Genomic DNA, 19,946 nt, shown 5'->3' with positions numbered 1-19,946 from the left:
GAAAGATGGTGGGTTTGAAATTATTAAATGTGGAGACGTTTTTTAAGACTCGTAACAGAAGAATGAGATGTTATGATGAAAAAGAATGGGCAGAATTTTAAGATGGGATGAGTATCACAATTAGAACAGATTAAATGAAAGCAGAAAGCTAAAATTATTAATGAAAGAATAAATGAGCTGGAAAATAGGTCTGGGAAGCATATAACTGTAGGACAGAGGCATCAAGGAGTGGAAAAATATCAAAACAAAGTTAATAACCTGGAGGACAGAATGAGAAGGTTTAGAATATTTTAAACACAATTTTCAGGAGAAGAGAAAAGACAGAACGATCACGTGTTCTTAGGGGGTTGCCGATTAAAACAGTGCGATACCTCTATGTACCTTATTAGAATGGCTAAAATCCAAAACACTGACAATGCTGATAAATTCTGGCAAGGGTGTGGAGCAATGGCGACGTGCATTCATTGCTAGTGGGGGCACAAAATGGCATGGCCACTTGGAAGAGGGTTTGGCAGTTTCCCACAAGGCTAAACATATTCGTACCATACAATCCCACTGTTATGCTCCCATATTTACCCAAAGGAGTTGAAAACGGCTGTCCACAGGAAAACCTGCCCACGGATGCTGACAGCATCCAATGATTCCTAATTGCCGTAACTCAGAAGCAGCCAGGATGTCTTTCAGCGGGTGAACGGTAAACCGACCATACCTCTATGCGATGGAAATTACTCGCAAGTAAAAAGCTGTCAAGCCGTGGACAGAAGTGGAGGAATTTAAGTGCACGTTGTTCTCAGCCCATGTGCTAACACTGTGGCCACAGTTAACTGGGAGTTAAAGGAAGGATCCAGATGATACCTGGAGTTCCCACCGTGTACATTTCTAACCATAAATACAAGAGTAAATGATGATGCCAGATCACTCTGGAAACCCTCCGTTCTAGTTCTTCAAAGCTAGAGTGCCTCTGCCTTGATCAGTGCCCACCCCGTCCCCCAACCAGGTCAAACAGCAAACTGCTATAGCGTGAATTATCCCACTTACCAGCTTGGTCTGCTATGAACTGAGCAAGTTAAGTGCGCTCGCTTTTTGATGTTGCTTTGAATTGATACTTTGGATCATTTTAAATTGTTTCATCTTTTTACAAATCAGAGGACTGCTTCCCCTTGGGGAAAAAAAAAATTCATCTTGTTACCATGAAAGAAGCCAGTTGGAAACCGCTGCCATGTGCACTGTGGTTCCAGCTATGGGATATTCTGAAAAGGGCAAAACTACAGGGACCATTAAAAGATTAGTGGTTGCCAGGGGTTAGGATGACCCATGAAGAGCGTCAAACCGGCTGGCACATGGGGGACTTTGGAGGCAGGACTATTCTGTATGATACTATAGTGATGGACACATGGCATTAGGCATTGGGCAAAATCCACAGAACAGGACAACACAAAGCACCTAATGTAAATTGTGGGCTTTAGTTAATGTATAAAATATACATATTATATTTTCATATAATATGTATAATATATCTATACACATATATGTACAATATGTATAACATCTGTATATATATAGATTATACATATATTCCATGTATATTATACTTAAATATATGTTTTATATTATATATATAATGTATATAAACCCTAATGTAAATTGGGCTTTAGTTAATGTATCAAGATTGGTTCATAAATTGGAAAAAAAAATTACCGCCCCAGTGTCACATGTTAGAAAGAGAAATGGAGGGAACGGGAAGGAGTTATGGGAACTCTGTACTATCTGCTTTGTGTTTCTGTAACCCTAAAACTACTCTAGAAAAATACAGTCTACTGATTTTTTTTTAAAGGGTGGGGGGGTAGGGAAGGTTGACATGCAAAGTAGGAAAAGGTGAGAGATTTTTCCAGAATTAAAGTCCTGAGTCACACCTCGAAGAATGACACAGAGTCCAGAGCCGAACAAATAATAAAGCCAATCTACACCTACATTCCACACCAAAGACAAAATGAAAGTCTCAAACCCCATCAAAAAGAAACCACAGATTGCACAGGGAGTAGCAAAAGTTAGATTATTAGCCAACTTCTCAACAACGGTAATCTAGATGAGAGGAAAACTCATAACATCTTCAAAAGGCCCTGGGAAAATAAGGATCAACTTAGATTTCTCTGTTCAGCCAAATCATTCAAAAGGTGAATGAACCAAGAGTGTGACACGCTAATTTTACGAAACTTTAAAAAGGAGCATCATGGAAGCAGTAATTATGCTCACCTCTTCAAATGAGAAATCAAAGAAACATTTGGAGTGTTTCCTTTACTTTTCTCCGCACGTTTTGTATTGTATCTACAGACGCGCGCGCACACACACACACAACATGGTCCTACTTTTCATTTAATATTGTATGCGTCCTGTTTGATTTTCGGTGTCCTTGAAGGATAATTTTTGAAGTCTGAATCATAGTATAAGTGCCACAGTTTAGTGAATTGATAGACCTCGAGATCAGAGAATCTCCTCCTAAATGGCAACTGGATGAAATCCACAGAAAGACAACGCCATGCTAGCAGAGCACGCCTCCTTTTCCTCTCCCCCTGAAAGCCCCACCTGCTCCTTTAACTGCCTGCTGAAGTGGGGAGGGGTTGCGTTTGCAAGGGGTCATTCAGAGCTGATTGGGATGCCTCTTTCCAGGGCTTTCTGCCCTCAGTGCAGTGCCCTCGGTGGGTGGCATCTTGGAACAAGATGAGAACCTAAAGGGAGACGCAACCTAAAGGGAGAGAACCTAAAGGGAGACGCAAAAGGAAACTGACCGCCGTGGGCCCGGCACGGTGCTGGGCACTTCCTTCGGAACAGCCCCGGGAACGCTACTCTTTAGGAAAACCTTGCTGTGAGCCGGGCACTGCGTTTAGGGCGTTTGCAGACTGAGCTCCTGTGGTCCTCATGAGAACGCTAGAACACGTGCAGTGCCGCTCTGGGTAGTTCACAGACGGGAGAGCTGCGGCCCTGCAGCCCCCTAGCTAGTGAGGGGTGAAGTCCGAGCTGGGATGCGAGCCTTTCCGTGGCGGTGGCGAGCTGCCAGTTCGTGCCTCGCCCTGTTCCAGGCGGGCGTGGGTGCCGGGGACGAGGATCGAGAAAAGGAGGGTGGGCAGAACAAAAGGACAGTAATTTAACTGCACCCGACGACATAGTGCCCTCTTTGCCCTCCTGACAGCGGTGTTAGGTGGGTCCCGCCATCACTGGAGCGTCCCCGTGCGCGTGCGCGCGCGCATGTGCAGACCTGGAGCGCTTGGTGAGGCACCGCCCCGCCCCCCAGCTCCGAGTCCGCCGGCTCCTCCCCAGACCCCCCAGCGCACCCCCTGCTCCTCACGGCCCGCGGCTCTTGTCTCCCGTGCAGGCGAGATGGAGGAGCTGGAGACCCTGTGGCTCACGGGGATCTGCCACAACGAGAAGAACGAGGTGATGAGCAGCCAGCTGGACATCGACAACATGGCGGGCGTGTTCTACATGCTGGCGGCCGCCATGGCCCTCAGCCTCATCACCTTCATCTGGGAGCACCTCTTCTACTGGAAGCTGCGCTTCTGCTTCACCGGCGTCTGCTCCGACCGCCCGGGGCTGCTCTTCTCCATCAGCAGGGTCAGTACCCCCACCGGCTACTCCCTTCTGCAGCTTCCAGAGAACCGGGGCTTCCTGACTCCTGGGTGGGGGAGGGGGGGCCCATCCTCCTTCCCCCACCCCCCCGGCTCATTCCTTTCCCTGGGAAAGGAATCGAGGCTCTGGGCCTTCAGAACCCAGCCACAGCAAGCCCAGATGACCGTGCAAGCCCAAGGTGGGAGGAGAACGGGGGTGAAGCGGGTTGGGCATGAACACGAGCTGAACGTTGAGCTGAAACCCAGCAAATGCCTCTGGGGGTCAAGGTGAGGGAACACTCGAGGATGCCTACCCCCCACCCCGCGAAGGGGTCCGTCCTCCTCAAGTCTTGCAGAGTATTATGGGACCGAAAGGACCACATTACTGGGTCTTCTAGTCTTTAAGAGAGAAAGTAGTCATCTGACTTGACGTAAAACTTTTCAGTTTTTAAATATTAGTAACTAATTCAAATAATAATAAAAAAAATACCCAGTAAGCCAAACGCAGCTCTCTGTGGGGGTCCACCACTAAAATCCCCGGATAGGACATTACAGCTCATGCACGGTCCCAACGGGCCATGTGTGCCAACGCAAAATCTCCGTCCAGTGCCGTGCTTGGTGTACACACATCTAACCCAACACAGGGGGCGCGTGTAATGCAACAGAGCCTCAGACGGAACAAAGACGTGACTCCCTATGAGAAGATGCACACACATCAAATAGAAAACCAAAGTACACAGTAAGCCTAGCATAAACGACAGCCCAGAACACACCTGATATAGCGAGCGCACACCTTACACGAGGAAACCCTCTCCTGGTGCACAGTACAGCATCTGTATGTCACCATAAAACGGTCCCTGTAATTCATCAGTAATGACAACAATCACGGAAAATGCTTCTATTTGCGGGGCCCCTGTATGTGCCAGGCACCCTGTAAGGACTGTGTACTCTTCATCTCATTTAAGCCACAAGCCGTCTCTGTGAGGTGGGTACCCGTTACTGGCCCCAGATTACAGATGGGGAGACTCAACGTTAGGAGGTTAGGGAATTACACAAGGCGGCAGAGTCTTTGGTGGAGCTGGGACTTGAATCTGGGTGGCATGGTACCAGCCAGAGCACAGACTCTTACAGAAACCAACATCCAATACAAGCAACCCAAGAGATCTTACTACACAACACATGGGCACACAATGGATATGTTTAAATGTTCAACGCAGTCTCGCCACTTGGTTGCATCATACGTACATGTTCACTCCTCTTCTAATAGAATGTAACATTATCTTGCAGTCATCATTCCATCTGTCCACCCACCCATCCATTCATCCATCCACCTATTCATTCCACCTATTTCATTCACCCACCCACCCATCCTTCTGTCCATCCATCCATCTGTCCGTCCACCCAACCACCCGTCCATCCACCCATCCATCCTTCCATCCGTCCGTCCATCCGTCCATCCATCCATCCATCCATCCACCCACCCACCCGTCCGTCCACCCATCCTTCCATCCATCCGTCCACCCATCTATCCACCTATTTCATCCACCCACCCATCCATCCGTCCATCCATCACCCTCCCACCCACCTACCCATCCATCTACCCATTCGTCCATCCATCCATCCATCCACCTATTTCATCCATCCATCCATCTACCCACCCCTCCATTCATCCATCCATGTGTTATACCTATTTCTCCTGTGTACTCACCTTGGAATGTTTTCACTATAAAAGAATTTAATGAAAAGCATCTGGTGGAAAACACCTGGTTCAGGTATGCTAATGGTTATTGGGGAAAATGAAATAATCATTTTTAAAGGAACTTGTATATTTTTAGCATTTGGTGATCTTAAGAACTTTGGAGATTCAGAAGGCACAGATTAGCTTAGTGAGGAGGATTTATTTTTCTGTTCAGTGGCACTCTTGCATTCTGTGCAAATACATATTTCCCAATTAACTTGATGACATCTAAACACAGATTCTTTAAGAATAACAATGTGTGCGCACATAGCTAGGTATTATGCCAACTTTAAGCTAATTCTCTCCACCAGTTACTAAAGGCCTTCCGTATCCAAACGACTCTGGGATTATCACGAGCAAATGCACACTTTTGCTTTTCCTTGTAAATCCTGCTTGTATCTGAAGTGCGTTCCCTCTGTCTGAGACGCCATTAAGAAAGCCGAGTGGAGAGGACTGTCGTTATGAGAAATGAACTAAATCCACTTGCAAGCATCTTGAGGGACAGGATTAGAGGGGGTGGGGCACATAGGAGCCAGGCATACTGGAATCCGAACTTCAGTCTCCCCTCCCTCAGGGAGAGAGGACCCCGTGTCTCAAAGGAGCACTGCCAGGACTCCCGTGCCCCCTCTGGGGACTCTCAGCCAGCATCACTCCTGTATCCTTAAAGGCGGCACAGAACCCTGCTTCAACAATAACACCCCTTCTCCCCAGAGAGTATCTTAAAATGAGTGCAGCCTGAATGTGTGAATAGAAGGATTTCATAGTTAATATACTTTCCTGCCTCTCTTGTTTGTTAGGGGAACTCAGAACGGCTCAGGCCCTGACGCCATGCATTGCTTAAAAAAAAAAAAAAAAAGTTCTCCCTTTCTCATCACGGGCTAACACACATCTCTAAAGCTTGTCTTATGGGCACGCTCATGCATATGCCACCTTACGTCTATATCCCTTACACAGAGAACACAGACAAAAACATCTTAGTTGTGCACACACAATCTTTTTTTTTTTTTTTTTTTTTAACAAACCTGCAGTGCAGAATCTCCAAGTCAAGAACCCACCTTCCTACAAAGGCAAGACCACAACCCCACAGTTAATTACAGTCACATGTGAATCAGGGCCGGGCCAGTTAGGTTTCTTCCATCCTCTCTCACAACCCCTGTGAGTCTGATACGATCACCCCCATCCCGTGGATGTGGACAAACAGGCCCCAACCATGGCCGGAACAGGACCCTTTGGCTTCACCTTAAATGTCCTTGAAACTACAGGGTTCTCCCTACTTCACGGAGCAGGCCAGAAAAAGGCAGGAAAGGGGGAAGCCTGTCACTTGTGCAGGGCTGGGTCCTAGGCTTCAACCTGGTTCTGAGGGTAGGTTCCCTTCCGGGGGACAGAAATGTCTGTTGCTCTGAAATGCGCTTGCACCCGAGTCACGTTCCCATCTGCCCATGAGCCAGTTCTCTCTGAACCAGCTCCTGCGGCAGCACAGTGGACACCCAGCCCATAAGCTGGCTGTCACCGCAGCAGACACGGGCAGTCCTCCCTGTGGGCTGGATGTCCCTTGGGAAGCTGCTGGATCGTAAAACGGAATACAGTCCAGACATACGGCCGCTCCTGGACGCTCCTGCGTAGGGGAGAACCAGAGCTCCAAGAAGTGATTAGAACCCACTCTCTCCCACAGCCATGGCCTTTGCCTTGATTTTGACTTAAACAAACAAACAAAAAAAAAAACAAAAAAACAACAAAAAAAAAACCTGTCCTCTAGTCTGTGGGAGGCTCTTAATTTTTCTCTCCAAAATGCTCTCCCTCTCACATACAACACAGTATTCAGTCTCACCAGCAGAAAGAACTGCCTTGGGTTTCGGTCATGAGGAACGGGAGACAGCAAAGACAGAGACCAGGGGGATGGAAACTGTGCGGCCTGCCCGGTGGGCTCCCCTGAGGGGGTCTGGGGACAGTGAAGGGAGCTTCTGGCTCAGCCACAGCCGGGACCAAGAGAGCAGAAGTCAGATACTGCCTCAGTCCGTTAGCGCCGCAATAACTAACTACCACAGACCAGGTGGCTCACCAACAGCAGACATTCTCCTCTCAGAGTTCTGGAAGCTGGGGTGCCAGCAAGGTCAGGTGAAGGTTGTCCTCTGGGCCACAGACTACCCCTTGTGTCCTCACAACATGGAGGGAGTGAGGGTGCTCCCTGGGGTTTCTCTTCTAAGGGCACTAATCCCACTCACGAGCGCCCCACCCACAGGACCTCATCCCCTCCCAAAGGCCCCATCTCCTCACACCATCTACTTTTAGGGTGAGGATCTCAACATGTGAACTTGGAAGAAGGTACAGACATTTAGGCCTGACTCCAGGCAACCATGGAGGGCTGCAGAGCCCACGACCCTTCTAGAACATTCTGAGAGAAGCCCTTGAGGGGAGAAGAGCTAATTGTCTGGGGCAGCACACAGTCCTCAGTGCGGTCTCCTCACGGCCACAGTGGGGCCAGGAAGCCATCTCGTTCCCACCCGTGGAAGGATACAGCCTCAGTCTCCATGTAACAAGACGAGACATGAGCAAGTGCTCTGCGGCCTTGGGCCCGCAACCGAGGGAGAGTCTGGGCTGCTCCCTAACCAGAGCGAACTTTCTATAGCAGACCACAGACGGTGCTTCTTGCCCCTTTGGGAACATGGGCCCCGGGTGCTGGTGCTAGCGTGTGAGGGGTGGAGGGGACATTGTAGGGCACATCGGGGACGACCCATGGTGCAGGTCATCCTGCTCACGTTCATGGAGCCTCTCCTGAACCTGGGGCTTTGTCTGCATCGTATTATCCTGCCCTCTACCCCCCTGGAGAGTGTGTGGTTCCCACTTTGCAGATGTGGAAACTGAGGCCCAAAAAGCTCAGTGGCTTATCCAAAGTCACGGAGCTAATGACAGATGGAGCTGGGACTCACTTCCATTGGGTTCCAGGCTCTCGTTCTCTCTGCATTTCTCTGCTGTGCACCCCCTTCCTTGGCAGCCCATCAAGAAAATGGGTCAACTCAGTGGGAGAAGGCTGCCCGCCCCCAGGCCTGAGGGTGGGCTGGGTCCATCACCTGGACTCCTTCCCGAGGCTTCACCAGGCACATCGGCACCTAGGAGCTGCCTGAGCTGCAGCCTGTGAGTCCCAGGAGAGCCAGGGGTGACAGAAAGCCATCAGCGGCCATCCCCCCATTCCTGAGACGTAACTCAACTCCCTGACCACTTCGTGGGCCTCCCCAACGTAGACAGCCAGCTCCTCTTGGCCAGTGAGGGCATACAGCTGTCAGGGGAGGGGTGGAGGAAAGTTCTCAAAATCTCTAGCAGGGCACCAGAAGCTCATTAGAGCAGTTGCAGGTTTAGGGGGAAAATAATATAAAGTCTCTTTATATTACTAACCAAAGGAAGAAAAGGCAGAGATCTCTGCTGACCCAAACGAGCAGGAGACACACAGTTCTCATCCACTCAGGCCACGCGTCCCTAGGTCCGGGTATAGGATTGCTCTGTTACCGAGCTGGGCAAGGCAGGCACTGGTTCACATACACCGTCCAGAAGCGCTGTGCTAGGTGAAGCCCACGGCGCACTGGTGTGACTGCCACGCCCAGCAGCCATGGAAGCAAGACAGAGGGGACAGAAGACCAGGCTGCAGGAAGGCGGGAAAGGGCACAATGCCAGGCTCTGAGGAGCCCAAGCCATGCCGCCCGGGGTGCAGAGGGTCAGGGAAAGAGATGCTCAGAGTCACTACTGCAGGTTCCCTGTGTACTGCCTCTGGAAGGCAGAGTGGACATTCTCCAGAAAGCTCCAAGAGAAATGCAGCTGTGCAAACAGATTGAGGGTGTTGCAGTTCTGTGAGCATCCCCGTGGCTGGGAACCAGCGGGGCCACGGTCGTCAGGGCCCACAGCTACCCACGCACCCTTTCCACTAGTTCACACCACAGTCAGCAGCGGCCACCACAGACCCCTGCTTGGACTGGCTCCCTGTGGGTCTTGGGAGAACCTTGTTCTGACCATCCCCTTTAGGTACGGCTGCCAAAATCTGGGGCCCGCAGCAGGGGAAGGGGGGCACAAATCAGTGTTCCCGAAGCCGCCTTGCCTGCTATTGGGCCACGAAGCAGGAGCTCCTCTCTTGACTTACTTTGAAGTAAACAGCTATTTTTACGAAAGGAATGAGGTGGTGTGGAAAACCAGAGACCCACAGTCGGGGGTGCTTATGTCTGAGACACCCAGTAGTCCCCAAGTCCCTCTGTCCTTGGTGGGTTTCAGGGCTGCATTACTGTGGCCTTGGGATTCTCCACTGTTCCTTGTGGCTAGTACCCAACTCTGTGTCAAACAGACACACATGCACACAAAAGTATATACTCGGTGACATCTGTGAAAAGTCTCAAGTGGCCTGAGGGGTTCAAAGAGTGTCCTGTCTCTCCATCCTGGGCTCTGCTCTTTCCTAGGACAGTTTCACTCTCAGGTTAACGTCCCCCCATGGTGGCAAGACTAGTTCCTTGCAACTGCTTCTTCTAGCCTAACTTCTCCATCTTTCCTTCCCCAAATTGTCTCATCACCCATATGCCCAGCCTTCAAGTAACCACAAAGGGTTTTCTCATTCACCTGCTTGGGTCTCACGCCTTGACTGCTAGCTTTAGCGTGTTGGTAGGGGCAGGTTCCCCTAAAGAATTCATAACCAGTGGTTCTTTTATGCAAGTGTAACAGCTGACTGGTATCCAGACTCCAGAGATGATCCTGGGAAACTGCAGTGAAACGTAAGCTAGCGACCTGCTACCAATTCAGTATCTTCCCCTATCAGTCTGGAGGCCCTGAGACCATCATCAGATACACGAGCACTAGCTGATAAGGACCTTTTCTCAGACTTCGCACATGATTCTTGGCACAAGTGTTGGATAATCCTGAGCCAGAGAGACGAGCTTACTGGTCTCGTAGATCTAGGAAACATTCCCGGGATTCAGACGGGACTTCAGGATCCCCGCCAAGGCCCCTCCAGGAAGGACACATCCCTCCTTTGCAGGTAAAGGCCGGCGTGCGGCGGTTTTGCCCTCCTGCTGCTGCTGACCCTGTCTCATGTTCCCTCCCCCAGGGCATTTACAGCTGTATCCATGGGGTGCACATCGAGGAGAAGAAGAAGTCTCCGGACTTCAACCTGACCGGGTCCCAGAGCAACATGTTAAAGCTGCTCCGGTCGGCCAAAAACATCTCCGACGTGTCCAACGTGAACTCCTCGAGAATGGATTCCCCCAAGAGGACTGCGGACTTCATCCAAAGAGGCTCCCTCATCGTGGACATGGCTTCCGATAAGGGAAATATGATCTACTCGGACAACAGGTCCTTTCAGGGGAAAGACAACATTTTTGGGGACAACATGAACGAGCTGCAGACGTTTGTGGCCAGCAGGCACAAGGACAACCTCAACAACTACGTGTTCCAGGGACAGCACCCCCTGACTCTCAATGAGTCCAACCCCAACACGGTGGAGGTGGCCGTGAGCACCGAGTCCAAAGCGAACTCGAGGCCCCGGCAGCTGTGGAAGAAATCTATGGAGTCGCTGCGCCAGGACTCGATGAGCCAGAACCCAGTCTCCCAGAGGGACGAGGGGGCGGCGGAGAACAGGACCCACTCCCTGAAGAGCCCTCGGTACCTTCCGGAAGAGGTGGCCCACTCGGACGTTTCGGAAACTTCGAGTCGGGCCACGTGCCACAGGGAGCCTGACAACAGCAAGAACCACAAGACCAAGGACAACTTCAAGAGGTCCGTGGCCTCCAAATTCCCCAAGGACTGCAGCGAGGTCGAGCGCTCCTACCTGAAAACCAAAGCCAGCTCCCCCAGGGACAAGATCTACACCATCGACAGCGAGAAGGAGCCCAGTTTCCACCTGGACCCGCCCCAGTTTGTGGAAAACATGGCCCTGCCCGAGAACGTGGACTTCCCCGACCCCTACCAGGACCCCAATGAAAACTTCCGCAAGGGGGACCCCGGGCTGCCCACGAACAGGACCGCCCTGCACAACGAGGACGTGCTCCCCAACAATGACAAACACAAATTCTACTCCAAGCACTTCACCCTGAAAGACAAGAGCTCCCCTCACAGCGAGGGCAGCGACCGGTACCGGCAGAATTCCACGCACTGCCGGAGCTGCCTGTCCAACCTGCCCGCCTACTCAGGCCACTTCACCGTGCGGTCCCCCTTCAAGTGCGACGCCTGCCTGCGGATGGGCAACCTGTACGACATTGACGAAGACCAGATGCTCCAGGAGACGGGCAGCCCGGCCGCCCAGGAGGAGGTCTACCAGCAGGACTGGGCGCAGAACAGCACCCTCCAGTTCCAGAAAAACAAGCTCAGGATCAGCCGTCAGCACTCCTACGATAACATCGTGGACAAGCCCAGGGAGCTAGACCTCAGCAGGCCGTCCAGGAGCATCAGCCTCAAGGACCGGGAACGGCTCCTGGAGGGGAATTTGTACGGGAGTCTCTTTAGCGTGCCCGCCAGCAAACTCTCGGGGAACAAGAGCGCCCTCTTCCCGCAGGGTCTGGAGGACAGCAAGCGGAGCAAGTCCCTCTTGCCCGACCACGCCTCCGATAACCCTTTCCTCCGTTGCTATGGGGACGACCGACGCTTAATCATCGGGAGATGCCCCTCGGACCCTTACAAACACTCGCTGCCGTCCCAGGCCGGGAACGACAGCTACCTTCGATCGTCCTTGAGGTCAACGGCATCCTACTGCTCCAGGGACAGCAGAGGCCCCGGCGACGTGTACATTCCAGAGCATGTTATGCCTTATGCTGCAAACAAGAACAGTATGTACTCTAACCCCAGGGTTTTGAACCCCTGCAGCAATAGACGTGTGTACAAGAAAATGCCTAGTATTGAATCTGATGTTTAAAACCTTCCATTGATGTTTTATCTATAGGGAAACATACGTAGCGGCCGACGTGCTGGAGGGTAAATGTCGGATGTCCGATGGTGCCCTGCAAAGAGGAAGAGGATTTAGGAAGGTATTTTTTTTTCCTTTTTTTTCCTTTTTTTTTTCTGTCGGTTCTTTGCACATGGCTCCTTGCCATCGTCTTCCACTCAAGGAATCTTGGGAGGTGCGAGCTGAGCATGGCAGATACCAGATGGGTGAGTCCTTAACCAAAAACACAAACACACACCCGGGCGGGTCTCCCGGACGTGCTCACTAGGTATGTTGGCAATAAGAATGCGTTGGATGCCGGTGGTGATGCTGTGATTTCCTCTATTCCAAACCCCATTACGGCCCGTCCGCCATGTGCTCTCATCAGAAATGCCTAGCGGTCGCTGTCGTTCTGAATAAGCAGTACGGTATGCATGGACCCCCTGACTCAGACCCAACAGTGACGAAAGCGTCTTCACTGTAGCGAGATTGACGTGCAGGAGATTAGCGAGTCTGGCCTTGTACCTGTTTTCAGCTTTAATGTTACGCCTCCCATCACTGCCCAGGCCCAGCCCCCGAACTCCAGGCTTCCCCCCAAAGAATAGCAAAAGCGTGTGTTCACAGTCACTAAGCCACCTTCGTTAGAGTCTATTTCCAAGACCCGTCTGGAGTAAGCGGCCAGAAGGGCCCTCAGGCGGAGAGCTCCGAGGACCCCTCCAGACGTCAGCCTGCGTGTCTCACGGAACGCTCTGTCCCCCTCGGCTTCGACGGTTTTGATCGGAGCCGCGGACGCCCACGTGTCTGTCTCCGATCTCTGACTTGCGGATCTCCCGTCTCTGACCCAGTGGCTGTTGTAGTCTATCCCGAAGACTTCCCGCGTACGTAAGTTTGCGTCCCCCCCCCGCCCTTCTGGTGGCGACTCAGGGTTGTATAGTATCTGTTACCCCTCCTTCCCTCCCGGACTGACCCTCGCTCGTTCCGTCCCCGAACGGCCATGGTGGCATCTAATTAGGTGTATGTTGCTATTCCCAGAGCTGTTACCGCGGTGGCTCACACCAGCAGCCGTGTGTATCCCACAATCTGTAAGAAGTTCAGGGCCCTCCGTCCGCTCAAGGCTAGCCCTAGCTTTTGCGTCTGTCTTCCTCCACGTCATGAGATTCCGTTGGACGCGTGTTTCCACCCCAGCCTCAGATGGAAAGCCTCCAGAACAGGAGACGCGCTCGTGCCCCCACCCCGAGCATCCTCCCAGTGGTGGATCGGCCTTAGTGGCCAAAGTGATTCCTCTCTCCCGAAATGTTCGCTCTCTGGAGTCAAAACCGCTTCACCAGCACCAACGGGAATCTATGAGAAACTCCCCAAAGCATTTGTCATTTCCGAGTCACCCCCCACACTGTCCCTTTTTTACTTGACTTAGACCTGTGCCTCTATGACCTGGAATGAGAGTCGTTTAAAAACACCGGGGTCGGAAGGGGTGTCTGCCACACGGGAAGCTCGCAGCACAGGGGGACCCACGCCAGGTGCCAAAAAAAAAAAGCAGGGGAGGTAGTTGTTCTGCGGCCACACACCAGAATTTTGTAGCTTAAAAGTTAAAATATAAAACCCACAAACCACATTAGTTAACCCTTTTTTTAAGAGTTCAAATTTAGTGTATTTTAACTTCACGAATGTCCCGGAAATAGCCAGGGTAACTAGCCATCAAGTCTGGTGGAGTCTCTGAGTTGTCCTGGCGACAGTCAGCACCAGCCTGGGCTAAGAGCCTGCCCGTCTCCTGGTTTCCTCCTGCATTTTGCTCTCGGTTCCTGGAGAAAGGCATCTGAGCGGCAGGTTGAAAAGTCACCCAGGTTCTTTTCCTGACGGCACGTTCTGTTCTGTCAGTAGTGTTTTCCGGCGAGTGGGCAGATGCCAGGAGCAATTCTCTTAGAGCTTGAGGACTCCGTGAATGGCCCCATCTTTGGGCAGGTGCGCCCAGTAATGATGAGAAGCAGTTGCAGTAAGTTTCAGGATCTTCGGTGGGGAGGCAGAGGCGGCCACGGGCGAGGACATCTTTGTCACCGTGCTGCTGAGAGGCGGAAGGGGAGGGCTAAGGCACTGCGGGCAAACACATCCAAACGTTGCATTTTCTTTCTCAGATGTTGTGCTTTTGCTCCAAGACCCAGGAATGGAGAAGCCCAGACTGAAGGGCCTCATCCCCATTTCTATTCTTTGGCAAATTCCTGGCTGTCTTATCTTTCAGAACTTTCTGCCTTTGCCCTCCCATTGCTTTCCAGACCTACATTCCCCCAGCCAGGATTCACCTCATTTCCCCGACACGATGGGCATGTCATGACATGAGATGAATTAAAATCTCCCCCAGCACAGAGCAGGGGCATGTCATCAACCCAAAGAGGCTTTCTGTCTTCCTCCTGTGTCCTCAAAACCCCGGGCGGGGGGGCTGCCAAAAGTGACTCAAGACCTCCAGGGAGAATGTGAATTACACTCAGAACTGTTCCATAGATCAAACCCCTTCTTCTAACAACAGCATTATTTCTGCTGTTAACCCTCTGCTTCTTTAGATTTAAAAAAAAAAAACAAAAAAAATGGGGTTTTTGTAAGAACCAACGGTGATGTGCTTCCTTTAATACCCAACGCAGTTTTAAAAATAAACCCTAAGGACTGGCATGCTTTCGATAATGAACACATCATTTTCCTCATCCACAAATTCATCGACTCTTCATTGTGATGCCAGGCGTGAAAAAAAACTGACCGCTGGTCAGATAGGCAATCTCCCCAGTGAAAGAGAATGACGTAGAGCTATTCAAAAGTGATTCGAGTCAGTTCTGTTCTTTGGAAGAAGCGTATCAAGACGTAAGTAGAAAGCCCTCCAACTCTGGGTCCCTCACAGAGGGTTCGTCTGAACTCCCAGCCTGAGAGCCCAAGAGCCAGCATCTCTTAGCCCAAAACTGTGCCTGGGTTTCACCTGACTCAAGTCAGAGCTGGCATCCGTAATGACCCTGCAGGGACCCTAAGCGGCTTTCTCCCCTTGAGGAGGGCCCGACGGATAACAGCTCAATGCAGATGCTCACGTTTCTGTCAATGGGTGATGGTACCCACGGGCCCAGCTGAAAACTGGGTAAGAGGCGAGTCTTCTGGGCTTGAATTCTACTCTGCAGCCCCTGAGTTCCCACAACACGGTCTTCCCAGTGGTTCTCCCTGTAGGTCTCAGGCCACTCCTGGCGTCCGTGCTCGGAGCAGAGAGCTCCCTGGTGGGTCTGTTTTCCTGCCGGCGAGGCTCCCACGACAAGTGCAGGGTTTCAGTCTCCCCACTCTCCCGTCCTCTGCAGATCTCCCTCCGTAACTGCGGGCAGCGCCGCGACGGGGGTCTGGAGGATCATACCGGGTTTCTCTCTCCCGTCCCAGAGGGCCTGCAGGCTGGCCCTACTCGGCTGCTCTGAGCAGACCAGCAAAATTCACCCACGGCAGCAAAATCAGTCCCGTCGACTCACGCTGCTTTTCAAGGGAGAAACAAGAAATTGCACCTTGTTTACAAATGAAATAGTTTCACTTAAACGGGACTCTAGCCAAGGCAGTTAATTAGTCCAAAGAGCCACAGCGGCCATACAGTCCCACATTGTTTATTCTGTTTGATAAGTCTGCCGCTGATGTGTACTTAATATTCTGCGTCCTGCTCAGGAAATGACAAATGCCCTGAATTCTTTGCAAATAGAATTGCTAATGAAAAAGGGGGGGGAGAAAAAGTTGGTGTTAATTAAATGGTGATTAAAAATTTATTTCCTTAAACCTAAAAAGTGCAGATCTAATAATCAGTTGTCGCATAAATAAATACCTTGCACTGAAATCCCGCACAGTGCAAGACCTAAATAAACACAAATTGGAGAAACCAAAGTGTCTTCCAGAAGAGCCGAACGGGTTTGCTCACTGCAGGCGCGTCCCCGTGCCGTGTGCGCACAGATGTCCTTGCACAGGGGACACGAGTTGTTCCTGAAGACAGAGCCGTCTATGTGGACCGCGGCTAGAGCGCTCGGAACTGGAGTTCGGGGAAAGGGGGGGTGGGAAGCAAAAAACACTGAGTCCGCAGAAACAAGACTCACTGGCTGGTGTCTAACAGGACTTAAGGATTCCGCACCTCACAGCGGTTTTCAACGCAAAAGCAGTGTTTTCACTTGAGACGAGATGAGACCTTTCGGATGCCCCGTATTCTTTCGGTCAACATGGTCGGAAGCGCTGGGCGAGGGTCCGGTGAGGTCTGCACCAGCACTCGGTGTGCTGTCCCGTCCCACCCCCTCGCGCCGCACGGTGTTCGCGCCGAGTCGGAGCCGAGGGCAGCCGGCCCCCCTGCGGGACGTCGGAGGAAAGGAAGCGCCCTCTGCCCGCGCGGGCCCTGCTCGTGCACACGTGTACACGCTCGCCTCGCTGGATTTCCACCATTCACACGTGCAGCGCGTCCTCCAAACACGGTTGTATACAGTGTAAAGCTTATGCTAAAAATTAAACCGTGATGAGGGTCATTCACATGTGGAAAACCTATTCTGGTGATTGACGGGCTGATATTTTAGGAAGAGAGGACGCTATTGTTTTTATTTTATTTTTTTAAATCAACATTGGTTCTAGGGAGGATGGCAGGGCCCCACTGGGATTTGGGTGCTGGTGTTCTTGGCCTCCTTTCGCAGAAGCTGTCTGGGGTTCGGGGTGGGGTATACGGTCCTCTCATGTTGACTTCTGAAGATGAAGCCAACAGGGACACGCGGGCGATTTCTGCGAACCCACCGAAGGGCAGATTCCCTGGTTCAAGTCCTTATCCTCTTCCCATGCCTACTCGTTCTGTGCCCAGAAGTACTCTCAGTATAGCAGCAGCTAAAGGTGCCTGCCCAGAAGGGTCTTAGAAAAACAGAACTAGCACTATGCTGAGATTTGGAGGAAGGAAGAGAAGAAAACGAAGCCCCAGAAGGGCCGTCAGCTGTATGGGATCGCCAGAGGGAGACTGTCAGAGCCAAGTCCAGAAAGCACGACCTTGGCGCATGGGCCAATTAATTCCTCGCCTGGGTCCCTTTCCCAGGCTGACTCAGTTCTAGGTTTCTCTCAGAAGTGCTCTCCGGGTCCCTCTGGGGTAAGAGCTGGAGAACCTCACAGAATGGCCCCTGCTTTCTTTGCCTCTTGCCTTATACAAACCCATACGCCCCCTCCCTCACTTTTAGATTTGGTTTCTTCCCTTAAGCTTCCCAACACTCCTGCCTCAGAATCCGGGAGAAGAGAAAACTCTTCTCAGGGACCTATTCCCCGGGAAGAGCCAACAAGGGATAGAGTCAAAACCTCAAACCAAAGACAAGTGTTGGTGATCACTGAGGCTATGAGAGTTCTATTCCTCGCGAGCCAAGGATGAACAAAGGACCCTGATTTGCTGGTCATACTTGACCGAGTGTCTTCTCTCCTTTTAAGGCCACTTTGGGGTTGGGAGATGCAAAGGGGATAGAAAACACGGTCTCTTCCCATCAGCAACTTAGGATCTAAAAATTCAGCTCCCTAACACAAAGGGCAACCGAGGGCCCGCAAACCCCAAACACAGACAGAGTATAAAAAATACAAGCGATAATCACACTGATTCCATGATCAAACCAACCGACGCACCCTTCCCTAGACCCATAGGTAACCTCGGAGAGTACAGCTGGCGCTCCTGGAGACATACCCTTGATTCTTGGAACGTTCAAAGACAGCACCTGGGAAACCCAGGAGCATCCCACCACGTGACCGGACTTGCCCTCCCGCATCTGTGTGCAGGAAGCCTGGGTCTGGTTCCGCCGAGTTTCCCAGCCCTTGCCAGATTCAGCCTCCTTCCAGCCCTGCTTTATGACGTGGGCTTCCAGAAAAGGTGGAAAGGAATCCCCCCAAAGGATAAGAAAACAGACCGTGATGTTTAAGAAAAAAAAAAAAAAGGCTGTTTCCTGAAAGCTTTTCTGTTTGATTTTATTTTTTTGTCTTAGGAAGAATACCTTGGATCGTTCAGGGTATACATGTATCAGGGAAGGGAGTGGGGAGAATTCCTTGTTGAGTCCCAAGTGCCTACTGTGTGCGGCTGACAAAAGCGAGCGCATCAGGTTTCCCTAAGGATGAAATGGGGCAGAGAGTTGGCAGAAGGAGTCAAGGTGTGGTTCCGAAGGGTGGTGGGTGCAGAGGGAGCCCTTCTCTCTCCATCCATCCTGCCCTGGGCATGGCCGGGGATGTGGGATCCTCTGCTGATCTCACGTGCACACCTGGGCTCAGCCCCCGAGCCTGGAAGCAACAGAAGGGATCTGCACTGAGTGCAGACCATATTCTAGACGCAACCTAGAATGAGATCCTCAGAATGACTATAGGGTAGAAGTACGGTTGTTCCCATTTTACAGATTAGGAAACTGAGGCTCAGATTGGTCTCAGCCTCCTCAGCAACAGGAGTTTGCTAGTCAATCCCTCCTGTTGGGCATATTCTTGAAGTGCCTGATCTCCGGCAGGAAGGTCAGAATGAAAGTTGGAAAGAGAGGTCTGCTGTTCTGAGGTCCCCTGGGGGGCTCGCTCTCGAGCTTCCGCCTCTGAGGGGAGCAGGTTCCTTAGTGCCCTACCCGTCGTCGTCTGGTCTGGGGTGTACTGAGAACTCCTGGGGCTCTCCCCTCTGTTCACGTCCCTTTCTGACACCTGAAGGCTCTTCGTGTCTCTCCCCATACGCTTGCACTCTGCATTCACTTTTTTGGTTGCTGGGGAGTTACTTTGCCTACTTTATTAGCATGTGCCTAATTTTAAATATCCACTTGCAAATCTCCTTTTTCTCCGTAGACATCAGGGTTCTTTCCATTCAACACGTCCAACTAGTATACCCTCCCATGTGTGTTGCCCGCCCTACCCCGGTCCTAAATACTGCGGCCCACTTTCAGAAAGGTCATGGTATTTGCAAGGGACTGTCCCTGCTAGGTCATCCCTGGTGGCAGGATAACTATTGTTATCGTGTTCAGTTTGCCTCCCTAATGGCTGTTGAATTGAGAGGTCTCCATGAGGCTTAGTAATGCATGGGGGGGGGGGCGTGACACCGAGCCCGTGCACCCCTCTTCTGCCCTGCTTCTGTGCTGAGCCGCCCTCCCCACTGCCAGGCATTTCTGTTTACTGTGAACTGGGGCCCCGTTAGGCCCATTCCAGAGGTGAGGAAAGGGCGCTGAGATTTGAAGGAATGTTTTTCTGGGAGGTTCTGTGATTCAGTTCTTCTGGAGGGTCAGTGTCACTTGTCACTGCCCCTGAGGAATTCTCTAGCTGTTGACATCTCTCAGGCTGGCAGTAAAAAAGTCTCTTCAGCCAGAAAAGTTAGCATTCTTTAATACCTATTTTAAGATCCCGTCGTTGGGTCTACAAGTGCGTGACCACATGCTCCCGGGGATGTGGAACTGTGTGGAAACTGGAACATTCAAAAGAACCATTTGGCCAGTAGGCTTTCTTCTCCGGGGCTGCGTTTCAAAGCACACAGCTCTCCAGGGAGCCAGAACCAAACTGTTTCCAGCAGAGTCGTTTCTCAGATTAACTTCTTCAAATAAGGTGTCCACAGTATTGCAGAGACAAACAAGACAAAACGGAGACGATCACTCATCAACCCCTGCTAGGTGCCAGGGCCGTGAAATGAGAAGTTGGCGTTTCTGCAAGTCTAGAACATTCCTCATTAGCCATAGCCCTGGGTCATAACCTCCCCCAGTTAATTCTCTCCCAACCT

At 51.4% G+C, this 19,946-nt stretch overlaps 1 protein-coding gene across 2 annotated transcripts in view; it reads left to right on the top strand.

Annotated features, from left to right (window-relative positions):
* The window catches only part of GRIN2A (glutamate ionotropic receptor NMDA type subunit 2A), a 378,157-nt gene extending 361,610 nt beyond the window's left edge, over window positions 1-16,547 (top strand). Inside the window, exons 11-13 of one of the 2 annotated variants that reach the window (XM_044232754.1) lie at window positions 3,371-3,609; window positions 10,418-12,131; window positions 12,245-16,547. In XM_044232754.1, coding sequence (XP_044088689.1) covers window positions 3,371-3,609; window positions 10,418-12,131; window positions 12,245-12,258 — 1,967 coding nt within the window. In that variant the 3' untranslated portion in view covers window positions 12,259-16,547. Of the gene's footprint in view, window positions 1-3,370; window positions 3,610-10,417 lie in introns of both variants that reach the window. The other variant, XM_044232753.1, reaches the window with a different exon arrangement.
* The last annotated feature ends 3,399 nt before the right edge of the window (window positions 16,548-19,946 follow it).

The sequence above is a fragment of the Neovison vison genome, chromosome 14 (genome assembly GCF_020171115.1).
Source record: "Neovison vison isolate M4711 chromosome 14, ASM_NN_V1, whole genome shotgun sequence".
NCBI classification, from domain to species: Eukaryota; Metazoa; Chordata; class Mammalia; order Carnivora; family Mustelidae; genus Neogale; species Neogale vison.
Note: the sequence above shows the minus strand (reverse complement) of the source record. Positions and strands in the feature narration are given on the sequence as shown.